The sequence below is a fragment of the Polypterus senegalus genome, chromosome 15, assembly GCF_016835505.1.
Source record: "Polypterus senegalus isolate Bchr_013 chromosome 15, ASM1683550v1, whole genome shotgun sequence".
Lineage (NCBI taxonomy): Eukaryota > Metazoa > Chordata > Cladistia > Polypteriformes > Polypteridae > Polypterus > Polypterus senegalus.
This window is the reverse complement of record NC_053168.1, coordinates 117,456,704-117,470,495: the sequence shown is the minus strand read 5'-3', so window position 1 is coordinate 117,470,495 and position 13,792 is coordinate 117,456,704. Positions and strand designations below refer to the sequence as shown.

The 13,792-nt window shown below is 34.7% G+C and overlaps 1 protein-coding gene across 2 annotated transcripts in view; it reads right to left on the bottom strand.

The window, feature by feature from the left end:
- Positions 1 to 13,792, bottom strand: part of LOC120515665 (regulator of G-protein signaling 22) — a 120,236-nt gene that overhangs the window by 63,439 nt on the left and 43,005 nt on the right. For both annotated transcript variants that reach the window (XM_039736877.1, XM_039736878.1), the window contains exons 9-14: positions 11,349 to 11,555; positions 10,882 to 11,203; positions 8,790 to 8,951; positions 7,107 to 7,290; positions 6,030 to 6,193; positions 2,978 to 3,089 (exon numbers count right to left, since the gene is read on the bottom strand). In XM_039736877.1, coding sequence (XP_039592811.1) covers positions 2,978 to 3,089; positions 6,030 to 6,193; positions 7,107 to 7,290; positions 8,790 to 8,951; positions 10,882 to 11,203; positions 11,349 to 11,555 — 1,151 coding nt within the window. The remainder of the gene's footprint in view (positions 1 to 2,977; positions 3,090 to 6,029; positions 6,194 to 7,106; positions 7,291 to 8,789; positions 8,952 to 10,881; positions 11,204 to 11,348; positions 11,556 to 13,792) is intronic.

Sequence of the window (13,792 nt, the reverse complement as noted above, 5' to 3'; positions counted from 1 at the left end):
TAGATAGATAGATAGATAGATAGATAGATAGATAGATAGATAGATAGACAATCCCAAGGGGAAATTTACATAATCCAGCAGCAATATACCGATACAAAAAAACAATATTAAAGAGTAATAAAAATGCATGTAAAAGCAGACAATAACTTTGAATAATGTTAGCATTTACTCCCCCGGGTGGAACTGAAGAGTCGCATAGTGTGGGGGAGGAATGATCTCCTCATTCTGTCAGTGGAGCATGACAGTGACAGCAGTCTGTCACTGAAGCTACTCCTCTGCCTGGAGATGACACTGTTTAGTGGATGCAGTGAATTCTCCATGATTGACAAGAGTTTGCTTAGCGCCCGTCGCTCTGCCACAGATGCCAAACTTTCCAGTTTCATTTCTACAATAGAGCCTGCCTTCCCAACAAGTTTGTCCAGGCATGAGACGTCTTTCTTCTTTATGCTGCCTCCCCAGCACACCACCGCATAGAAGAGGGCACTTGCCACAACTGTCTGGTAGAACATCTGCAGCATGTTATTGCAGATTTTGAAAGAAGCCAACCTTCTAATTAAGTATAGTCGGCTCTATTACTGCCCATAAAGCCAGTAAAGGGCTGAATAGGAGGCAGAAATCCAGCATGCGTATCACACCAAATTAGGGGATCTGGTTCTTTGGTTCATTAAGCCATGCACTTTGGTGAGGTGACCTTGAACCAATCACTCTTGAATAGCTAAGCATCTGGTTGAAGTAGAAAACTGCCATAGTGATTTATACTAGGTAGTTGTGTGTGTGTGTATATTTTATATATATATATATATATATATTATACATATATATATATATATATATATATATATATAGGGGCAGCACGGTGGCGCAGTGGTAGCGCTGCTGCCTCGCAGTTAGGAGACTGGGTTCACTTCCGGGTCCTCCCTGGTGGAGTTTGCATGTTCTCCCGTGTCTGCGTGGGTTTCCTCCGGCGCTCGGTTTCCTCCCACAATCCACAGACATGCAGGTTAGGTGGATTGGCGATTCTAAATTGGCCCTAGTGTGTGCTTGGTGTGTGGGTGTGTTTGTGTGTGTCCTGCGGTGGGTTGGCACCCTGCCCAGGATTGGTTCCTGCCTTGTGCCCTGTGTTGGCTGGGATTGGCTCCAGCAGACCCCCGTGACCCTGTATTCGGATTCAGCGGGTTAGAAAATGGATGGATGGATGGATATATATATATATTATACATACATATATATATTATACATACATACATACATATACATATATATATATACATATATACATACATACATACATATATATATATATATGTGTATATGTATGAACTCGCTAATTATTAGACAATAGATATACAAGCTCAGAGAGGTAGTGTAGGTTTGGCTGAGAGATAAATTTTGGGGATGGTAGTTTCCAGAGTTTATGACACAGAACATGGAAAGGGAGTAAACAGTGTATCGAGTCCTGTGGGAAAACAAAAACCAAGGGTTTGTCTGATGAAATAAAGATTAAAAGTAAAAAATTGCAAAGGCTAGGAGTAAAACTCATTGCTAATAAAGAGATCCCAGGTGCTATGTAGCACCTGTCTCTGAACATTCTGAGCGTTCTCTCGCTATGTGAATAGGGCCAGTTGAACTGTATAAGTACACAACACTAAGGTACATTATTTCCAAATAGAACCAAACCTAAATAGGAATCCAAGTTTTAAAAAAAAAAAAAAAAAGTTAAGGCAGAAAAAACAAATCCCAGTGGACATACTGGGAAATAACTTTTCCACATGTAAGAAAAGAGTAAAAACAAAGTCTGAAAAATGGCATAAAAGAACCAAAAAAGCTTAACACGATTTGGCCAAAAAAGGGCACTTTTGATGTGGAATTGTGTAAGGAAATGGAAGTGTTAATTAAATATTATAATTCAATAGACACTAGGGAAAAAAGGAAGAATAAAAGGCACAAAGAGTTGGAAGTATTAAAATTGTTTAAGCATGTAGGCTGAAACAGAAACAAAGAAATATTCTGCATTCTCATCTGGTCTCTGTTACTACCTTCTTTCAAGACAGAGGAAAGTTTTTTCCATGACATTGGCGCTTATCAACTGCCTTTTGGACAAGCTGGGAAATTGACGTCACAGGGTAAGCGAAGAGGAACAAAAGAATCTGATGGCTGCCTATACTTACAACATCTGAGAATATAAGAGACTATGTGAAAGTAAAGTGGGTTATAGTAAACGTTTCTGTAATCAGCTGTTACCACTGTGATTACCACTGCCTGTTGTACCTAATTGTAGGAGCAGCTTGTTCAAAGATGGAAAGAATACAGAGCAAAGATAAAAGTTAAGCAGAAAGTACTCAGAACTGGCCTGCCTTCATAAAGGTGGAATGTTTGATTGCTTTTCAATATGTTGGATGAACTTTACATGTCATGGCAAGTTCAGGTACTGTGGCATTTGTTTAATGCAGAACTAGATTAAACTGTTTATTTCATTGATATTTTAATAGTGTACTTTTTTTTTATCTGCCACAATCAGATGGAGTGGAAAAGGTAAAAGAGTGGAAATAATGAACAATGGTGAAAAAATTGCAAATTACAATTAAAACTAAAATGTGTTATCTGCTCATTGAAATACTAACTGAATTAGTTCATGTTACTGTATAGGGAAACAAGTTACATCATCCTGATTAATACTATTGACAGCAGCAGTTCTCTATTACACAAGCCAGATGTTTATATATTTTCCTGTTGGGAACAAAGTGTATAATTTTTGTTTAACTTTTAGGAATGTTTTCAACAGCAAGGTTTAAGGTTTCTTTATTTAGTCATGTTTACACAAGAAAACATTAAATTTGCCTTCTCAGTTGCATCTAATAACAGACAGAATGAAATAAAACAGACAAATAGAAACAAGAAAGGTTAAGTTAAGGCAGTTAGATAATACATATTTACACCAAAAAAAGTACCAAATAGTCAACATAAACATGATACTTACTGATAGTGTTTCTGAAAGGTCCTCTTTAGAATCTTTACTGGATTCAGAAAAGGAACTGATTGTTGACTCAAAGGAACATGATGTTAGACTACCTGCTGAGTGTATCCTTTGTCTAAACAGACAAAAATAAATAAATGATATATATGAGTGAAATGCAGTACAAACCTACAAATAGCAGCCATTTTAAACTTTGTGATAATCTGATTACCACAAGGTACTGCAAGCATTGTTTATTTCTGTGTCTAACGTATGCCAAGGACCATGGTATAAAGCAGTGTTTTCAAATAATCCTGCTGCAACAATTAATTCCAGTGTAGGTGTTAGTTAAATCAAAGCTAAAAACTAAAGTTCTTATCTCCACAATAAACCTAAAGAGTTTTGTCTCTGGTCTTTTTCTACCACTTCTGTTTTTTTTTTTTGTAGCTTGGAGACCAAAACTGTACACAGTAATTCAGATGATGCTGCACCGTTTTTAAAATGCTAAAGCAAAATCTCCTTGAACCTGCTCTCCACATATTGTCCTATATAACTCAACATTCTGTTACCCTTCTTAATGGTTTCTGAAAACTGGAAGTTGATAGCGACAAGTCCACTATGAATCCTAAATCCTTCTCAAAAAATGTTTCAGACCTCCCATTTTATATTCAAATCTAACATTTTTACTTCCTACATGTAATTCTTTACATTTACTTTTATCAGCTGCAACTCTGCCCAAGTCTGTAGGCTGTTCAAAATCCTCTATAATGATGCATTGGGTTCTAGATTACTTGCCAGTCCACCTATCTTGGCATCATGTGTAAACATAACCAGATTATTATTTATATTACTATCCAAATCATTTATATGTATTTTAAAAAGTAGTGGCCTCAGCAATGACCCTGAGAGACACCATTCTTAAGATCACCCAGTCTCTTAACATCACCCTCTTAACTTGTAGAACTTGCCATTTTTCCTTAGTCCTACAATTACATATTTAAGGCCTTCAGGCATGATCCAACATATAACCTGTTGGCTAGTTCTCTGCTAAGGCATCACTAATCATGCCTGTATTATACAGCTCCCATTCCTAGATCCAATACTTTGTAGGTCTTCCATATTTCATTTAGTATGGGTTTTTCCATAAAACTTTTTAACATATGGGCAACATTTGTTACTAAAATACAACACTGTACTTGAAATGTATAAGCATATTCAGCCATAGGCCATGTAGTTTAAAAAATCACAATAAGCATAAACATATTTTAATAAAATTAAAATTCAAAAATTAGTTTTATGAAAGGAGCTGGGTGGCCTGGTGGCACAGTGGTTAGCACTGCTCCAAGACTTGACTTTGTCAATCTTTGTGTAAAATTTACCCCCATACCTTCAAAGATTTCCTCAAGGTATTCCAGTTCTCCTCTCACATTTATGTTGGACTAACTAGAAATGTATTAATTGTACATGGTGTGCATGTGTGTGTCCATTCAAATGACGGTTATTGACTTTCCTAAAATTTTTAAGGCAGAATTTGACCTCTGTAGCCCTGAACTAGATGAAGCAGGTTCAATTATTAATGGACAGATAAAAATAGATAATACAGTGAGAAAAGAGCTATATAAATGCAAAGAATTATTATTATTATTATAAAAATGTTATTTTTACACATTTTCACTACTGAATCTTACATACATTATCATGTGAATAAAAAATTTAAAATGTAATTGGATCAACCTGAGTAACTTTATTGGAGTAACTATATTGTAGACTAGTGTCTGTAAATAAATTAATGGAAGCAACTGAAAAAGAACCAACTACTACCAAATACAGTTGTATTACCTAACAGTCACTGTTGGTTTAGAGAAGATGATAATTTTTCACTAATATGCCATAACTCTATGAGGAAACAACACATCTGATAAAAGGGGCACATGCAATATTATTTGTTTTGATTTGCTGCTTGAAGAGAAACAAATCAAAATAACAGAAGTGGTAGGTCAATATCCACTCAGTATGTGCACTACTAGAAAACTGACTGAAACACAGAAAGCCAAGAAGATCCATAGATTTGTGGAATATGTAACTAAATCGAATGGAAGACAGTGATACTTTGGGGCCTTTAAATCTGATGATATTTTACAGTTACACCACTTGGAATTAACGAGTTACATTGGGCTCTGTGACGTTTTCTCAAACTTTCCTTTGTATTCACTGCTGAACACTTATTTTACAAATATATTTTACATTTAAGATGTATCTGGTAATTCACAAATATTCTTGCCATTTTCAGGTTGTGCTAATAAAGAATATTTATTAATAAAATAATTGCATATTAATTTAGACAATGGCGCTTTATTTTGCAACACACACACTGTCATGAAGCAATTCAACTACCATTGTTATATCTAAAAAAAACTATTTTAAAGTGTTTTAATCTTAGTTCTTCATTAAACATTCCCAGATTTCCATTGCTTTATGTTATTTCTACACTGTGTAATTTTAAGATCATACTAAAAATAGAATAGCTGATTTCAAGAAGGCATATAAATAAATACAAGCATGTCAGAAATAAATATTTGAATTATCTTTTAAAGGGACTTCAAAATGCTATTATTGCAGAATTTATTATAAAATTGAATACTTCACCCAACTATTTTCTATCAACAAATCAGCTAACACAGATAAATGAAAAGATTTCAAAGTAAATTATTCAGGAAAGTCAAAAGCTAAACCTCCACAAATAACCTAATTCTAGAAACGGATAACATTCCAAACAGTCAAGTCAAATTTAACAAATCAAAAGTAAAATTCAACCCCCATCTAAATGCTGGACTGCTTAACCTTAAAGTTAGTGCATCTCATTGCTAAAAACTGTTTCAAAATTAAAAAAAAAAAAATACAATTCAAATTAGTTGGTTTTCCTCAAGTATTCCTGAGCCACATTTACTAGTAACTTATGTACAAATAATCTGTGATTATTAAATTTGTATAAAAGCTACACTTAATCTCATTAGAGTCACATATTACAGTAATAATAAAATAATAAAATAATAATAAAATGCTTTTATTTACTTACCGCTCCTTGACAACTCCTGATTTAGAAATAATTTTGCTTAAAATTGGACTCAAGGTACTTTTAGATGTTTCCAAGCTAATTGATAACAGTTCTTTGGGCTTTGGTGTAGATATACCTGATCTTACTGATTTTTCTGATCCCCTCTTTTGTATGACATTCAATGTCTATAAGACAAGTGAAAATATCACACAGAATTATTAAAAATTGCCCTCAATTCATTTTTAAAGCTCAGTGCTTTGAACACATACATACATGAATATTGTATTTCTACTTCTTAAAATTATGTTGAAATTTTACCTTTTAAATCATTTACTAATGAATTGATTAGTTTTTAATGCAATATGGTTTCTTCTGACATCATCCAGAAACACATAATGCAATGAGATTTATGAAATAGAAACAAGAAAATTCTCTGCTCAAACAAACAACAAATGAGAAACTCTTTAAAGCATAAAATTATCTTAATTATTAAAGAACATTCACAATTGAATTAAAAAATAATCAGCAACATGTTTTAATTCAGAAGACCTCGGTCAGTGTGTACTTATTTAATTTACAGATTATTATATTATTGCTATAAAGGTGGATGCTGTATTACTTTTAATCGTACTGTGCTCTTCATTACAAACTTTTTATTACAGTATTACACTTTAAAAGACACCTAAATTGTTTTATGACTTAGGCAGAGAAGATTAATTTTAAGGAATAAAATGATGCTTATTCACAGTTGTAGCGCTTTTTACATTTCAACTGGAACAAGAACTGGCAAACCTCATAAATGACTGGAGAACCAAAATGCATGGTTCTGTTTATCCTGTGTTTTTAGGGATAATATTTAGGGGTGAATCAAAGTGTGTTACTCTGTTTAATGCATGTGTTTTTAAGGAAAATGCCTTAATATTTCTTTACTGACCAAATATTAAAAATATTATTTTAAAAATATAAGTATACACTCTGTGTAGCAATATTTCTTATACTTCCTGCACACTTATACATTTATAATTGAATTCAAAAGTGTAAAACTTTTTTTGTCATTCACTGTGGCCATGACAAAGTACAGAATTAATTATATTTCACCTTTGTTAATGATGTCAAGTTACTTTTTGGTATACAGGATTTTGCTCTGAGAGGCAGCAAAGTTATAGTTGGTGGACAGGGATCAATGTTGATTTTGGGCCGCAACTGTCTCTCCTTCCACAATTTCAACATGGCACTTGCATTTCTATTAGGAATAAACTGAGTTATGTAATACCTTGGACCCCTATAGACAAAAACAAAAAAGTTAATTCACATTAGGAGTTATTATCTAAACATAAAATGTAATGGGACTGGGCCCAACACCAGCCACACCAACAGAATTTACCTAGTTCAGCTAAGAATAAACCAAAAATTCACTTTTATGCTTACCCAGATATACTCACTCAAAAATATACATCTGGAAGGGTCAAAAGAGCAACTAAACAAGGGCTTGTCAAAATGGTGTTCTACAGCACATTGAAATAGTGCTTAGTATGAGACGCACTATATATTGCAAACCAAACATATAATACACCTCTAGTCCTACTTTGTGAATGTTATACCCCCTCTGTTAGCAGAAATGCCTTGCTAATTTCCAAATAAAACTCTTATCACTTGCTCAAGTTTTTTCTCTTACATCTTGCCAGGGTCGACTTGCCCAAACATACATTATACAAATCTGTTTTCTTCAATAGTTGAAACGTTTACTTGACTTGAACATTGAGATACTTATTTCATCTTTACTATTTCGCATCGCATAACAATCTGGCCCATTTGAATTTAAATGAGGCCAATAAATAAAATATACACTAACTTGAAGAATTACTATCTAACATGTGTCACCACAATCAGTACTAAACATGCATCTCTCTGTCAATATTTTCTGTACATCTTTTTATAATTTCAAAGTTACACAGCACTGAAAAGATTGCGGTTTAGGTACATCTCGCTTTCTGCAATAGTCTATTTGCCTCTCGTCACCTGATATTAGCACTCTAACTAAAGCCACATTTAGATGGATGACCTTTGTTTATCTGTTGTCAAAACAGTGACAAAACAAACCACCAAAACAAGTTGAGCCAACTTGTTCCAAAGTAAATTAATTCCACCGGTTAGGGATTGGGTGTGGAAAATGCTGCAAACTCATTAATTTAAAGAAGAGCCTTTAATAATTGTTCACCCAAAACAAGAGTAACGAAGTCACCCTAAAAAGTGTGAAGCCATAAAATTTTCTATCCTAGTGCAACAATGCAGAATACCTCAATATCTCTCATAATACCCGCCCAACATTAATATACTCAAATGCCAATGGAAAGCTGCCCGACTCTCCCGCGATCTAGTAGGATCACCAATATTACTCATTTGGGTGTCCCCTACTGCTCATACAGTGGAGAGAGACTGAGACTGAACCATTTTTGGAGCAGAAACCTGCCAGCATTGATTGGTCAGTTTCCCCAAAAATCAAGAACCTGTTTGAAATCAATTCAGAAGCCCACAGCCTGGAAAAAAAATGATAAGTATAAAACAAGCTGAGCACAACAAAAGCTTGTCATCAAGCACACACAGATTCAACCAATTAATAAAAACTGTATTTACTTTTTACAATTTACATTTTGTCTTCACTTGCAGTAAATCAAATATATGCAGTGGCTATCAATATAACTTAAAACTAGTTACACATTATCATTGTGTTATTCTGTAAGTATTATACAAAAAGAAGTTAAACGTGTATGCCAGACTTACCAATATAAAAGAAGTTGTTTGGTGACTTCTGGTTGAATGTCATTAAGACGTTTCTCTGTCCAGTGAGAGGATGAGGAAAGGGTCAGCCTTGAAAGAACTTCACTAGTCAAGAAATGCTCCCCAATACTCATCAGATAGTTGTTTTTTAACTTGCGCAAATGGCTACAATGAAAAAAAATTAACTTTTTTTTTTTTTTGGAAAATTGTTCTATGGTTACATAGAGTAAGAGGTAAGTAAGGAAGATGTACTTAAACTTTTAAAAGCAAACGAATTAACATTGTTACTGATTTGAGACACATGCACCATAGCAACACCCCAGTACCTTGACTAAATTGTGGATCCTTGTCTGATGTTCTGACCGCTTCTCCTTAGCGTGTGTTCATTCACCCCCTCAACCCCCTTCACAACGCAAGCAGCAGAGACACGAAGTAGCAAAAAGGACAGCGGCTGAACAGGCTTTAAAATGATCGACGCAGATGATCCAACAGCATCTCCTTGGCATGTGTTCAGCTGCCCCCCCTTCACAATGCGAGCAGCATTATACACCCTGCAAAAAAGAGATTTAACCACGCCTGGGGCCGGAAATAAAGGACAAATATTGTTTTTACAACGTAAAGCGAGACAAGGAAGTGAGACATCATTTAAAACAAGTCCACGGATATCTAACCTAGCAGTTGTTAGATTGCTGTTGTCAGACACGCATCATGTGCTCCCAGCTCTTAAAACAACGACAAGCAAAGCACACAGCTTGCCAGCAGCAAGAAGCCAGCAGATAATCTGACTGCAACTCATTAGCGTGCATTCAGCCCCCTTCACAATGCGAGCAGCGTTATACGTACAGCGAGAAAGAGATGTAACCACGCCCGGGGCCGGAAATAAAGGACAAGTATTGTTTTTATAAAAGTAAAAGTGAAAATAATGCATATGTAACAATTCCCATGAAAATAACAATCTCTTTAAATTATATATCTGGTAAACCAAACCTGGGGGTGGGCAAGCTAAGCGAGCAGGGGGCAGAGCCCCCTAGTACAACAAAACTACAGCACTATCCCATCATAAAATACACCACAATAAGATAAGGCTACAGTGAATTCAGTCACGTTTGCATTCTCTATAGCAACACTCAAAGTTGCACAGACCAGGCTTCATTTTCCTCAACAAGAGTACATTCATACTCTTAGAAATGTCTAAATGCTCCTTGGCTAGCTGAGAGATGCAATCATTCTAGAATGTCCTTAGATTAGCCAGTGACTCTTCGGCCTGTGGACCTAGTCCGATATATACCTCATGTTAAAGGAGCATTCTACCTATACACACAAGCCACCTCAGCTGGCTCCTCACAGTCCGGAGAAGAAATATTTCTACTTTACGGTACTTCTTTATTGTCAAGGTCTTGATCCTATAACATGAAAGCAGGCTAGCAACTCTGTATATGGAGGTTATTTTGGTCACTTGCACTCTCATTCTTTTGGTAACTACCCAGAGTTCAAGCCATAGGTAAGCATGGGGATTCTGATTGACAGATAAATTAAAAGCATTGTAGGAGAACTTAGTTTCACTTAAAACTGCTGTTCCTATACCACTCTTTGGGCAATATCACAATCAATCCCACCCTTATTTACGAAAAAGACCTTGAAATATTAAATTCCTCAATTTGGGATAGTTGTTCTACACTAATTTATAGAAAGCAAGTCACTATTTAACTGGAGAAGAGAACAGCAACAGATTTGGTGATGTTAATTCTCTAAACATCAAGAAATAACCGCCACAAATAAAAGAAGTTCCTACTTTCAAAATCAGGAAAAATGTCAGTGTTATATGAAACAAATATGTTTGTTAAGGTATGAAACTGTTTTGAGATTTACTATAATCACCTCTGAAAGTTCTATTAACACTAATCTAACTCAAGGTTTATATACCTTGGATGAAGGTCATTCTTATATATACTGAATCTTTAATCTAATAACGTGAATGCAGTGGGCTGTTCTTTGTCTCAGGCGTTTAAACTGTAGGGGAAAATAAACATCAATGTATTTTCTACTGCCTACATTAAAATCGGTAAAAAATAATATCTTTAAAAACTCTCTATACCTGTATTTCCATCTTGTGTCTTTAATAGCCTTTAACCTTTCAATATCCATCCACAGATGCCAATATTTCTCACCCAGAGTTCCTTGTAGGAAAGACTTAAACTTTTCAACTGCCTTTCGAGTAAGAAATTTGTAGTATTTGGGTCCTATATTATGGCCATCATCATAAGCTTCACCATCAACATCTTCCAGTTCTTCATCGCTCCACACTTCAGCACTATGTAAACTTTCATGTTCTGATACATATGCATTCTCCTCCACAAAAACACTCTGGGTTTCCGTTTTATAGCTCTTTTCTTCAGAGAGCTGTGTAGGCTTCTCAGCTAATCAAGACACAAATTTACTCAATATTACATCAACAAACAAGGCAGCTAAATCAACTACATTGTAAAATATTAAATTATCAGAATTAGTGTAATCATCCTCCAGCTGTGACAATAACAGTGTTCCAAATGACACTCTCCTCACCTTCAATGGCACTTTCTGATCTGAATTCCATAAATGCTGAGTGTGGTGCATGAGAAGGAGAATCTGGGACAGAAGCAAAGCATTCATCATCTATACTCTTAGATTTCTTAGATTGGTAGCTGCTGACCATCCTGCTGCCTTTAAAAGAATCTGCAGTGCTGAAATCTTCATCCACACTACTTGTGACCTCCTCAACTGACTCCATGCCTGAAATAATACAAACGAACTGTACACTTATTCAGATGAAGCAAGGAAACAAACATAACAACTGCAAAGTTATTACTGCATTTGATTTTCTTCTTTTAAATATGTGAAAGAAAAGACTTACATTTCAGGATAAGTTTGCACCTTTATAACCAGTTTAACCAGCTAAAACGGACCTGTTTTCTTTTACTTTTATTTTTGAAAGAAAAAAAACGAAAAAAAATGAAGTCTGCTTTATTGCCCACAAAGATGACATGTGATTTCTACAGATTCACATTTTGCTTGACTAAATGAGCTATAACTGTATTTTGTTTTACAAAATTTACTTTTACATAAGTAGTCATCAGACAATAAAGTATACTAATCCTAAGAACAAAGATTTGTTGTGTAAAATAAATGCTTGTCCAGATGGAATAAGAATACATTGACTATAAAAAGGGAAAAATGAAACAGGCCAATACAAGGATTGTCATTATACAAACAGAGATCAGAACCAGGGGAGTCAAAAAGCACAATTGCCAAAACCCAAAATGCAAAGCAAAAGGTTAGAAAAAATATTCCTAACTGTGTAATAAACCTTTCACTGATTACCGATTCACAATCGTAATTTTCTTTTTTTAGTCTTTTATCTACAGTATATACAGTAGGTGGGCACTGGCAAACCTGCACCCTCATTTTAAATAGACATGGTAATAATGATGTCCCATGAAGAGTCAACACAAATCCCATTCTCATTAGTGAAGATTTGCAAACACAATGTGAATACAAAATGGCAGAGCAATAGCATTACAAACAAACAAAGATAAAAATAATTAACATTGAGAAAAGAAAACACAGAACTGAATTCATGGAATTTAAAAACTAAGGCTTTAGGCATCAAAATAATAATCATGTAAGTAATCATAACAGTATTAAATAACTTGACATGAAAAAACAGGAAAAAAACAAGGTGGGGTGTTGGGGGATATATGATAGCACTACAATAATTTTGTTGCAAAACAGCATCAGTACTCTACAGAAAATACCAGAATTTGTTTTTGTACCATTTAAGGAAATTCAGAATCAATACATTTTATTGGTACTTGCTTAACAAAATATACTTAAATTCTGTATTCTTCTAGATGGCACCTCACTATCAAAATGCATTTCTGGAACATTACTATAGAAGGTTAACTTCTAATGTAACAAATCCAGCTGGGACTCCTACAAAAATGTGGTGTCCATATTTTAGTCATGCATTAAACCTAATTTTGATTTTTACATTAGGAGAATAAAGATCAGGACATAAAATACGCAATTTGTAAATAATGTCAAATAAACTTAATAAACTGCAACTGTGCGGTGGGCTGGCACCCTGCCCGAGGTTCGTTTCTGCCTTGTGCCCTGTGTTGACTGGGATTGGCTCCAGCAGACCCCTTGACCCTGTGTTAGGATATAGCAGGTTGAAAAATGACTGACTGACTGCAACTGCCTCTACTTACAGAAGTACATGTATGGTTCACACAAGTCTTGACTGGCAAAAATGCGTCTGTCTTGTTAAATTTGTACAGAGCTGCAAAAATTATTGTGAAGTACACTGAAGAAAGAAAAAAAAGGGGAAGGTAATCCTAAGCATTAAAGGACGCATTTCTCTCCTGAGAAATTACAATAGTAATATAGAGATTAGAATAGAGAGTATGAAGAGATATTTTTGTTTCCTTCCCTCCCTTATGAACTTTATCGGACTGTTTTTGAAGATGAATTGCCACAAATTCAACTGCAATCGAAAATAGCTTTGACTAAAATGGATATCCCGGTCAGTATCTACACATTAAATTACAGATTACACAAACATATTCTTCTGGGACATAATATATTAATTTGAACAAAGTATATATTGTATAATGGATCCAAACTAAAATGTACACAATACAGTAATAAGAAATTTCCATTGTTCCTTATAAAAAGCTTTTTCTGATATATGCATTTATGTACACATACACAAAAAAATTATTTATTACTATTGTCATTTGGTTCTAATCATTGCAGCTAAAAGAGGTTCAACCAATTAGTAAGTGTAAATGGGCAATTACTTTTTCACACTGAGCCGCTTGATATTGGAAAACTTTGTTAATCAGATAAATATGTCAAAAAATGTGTTATTTATTCACTTAGGTTCCCTTTATGTAATAGGAGATTTGGTTTAAGATCCAAACAAGAATTAATAAACAGGACCAAATACTGTTTCAGAGCTCTGTATG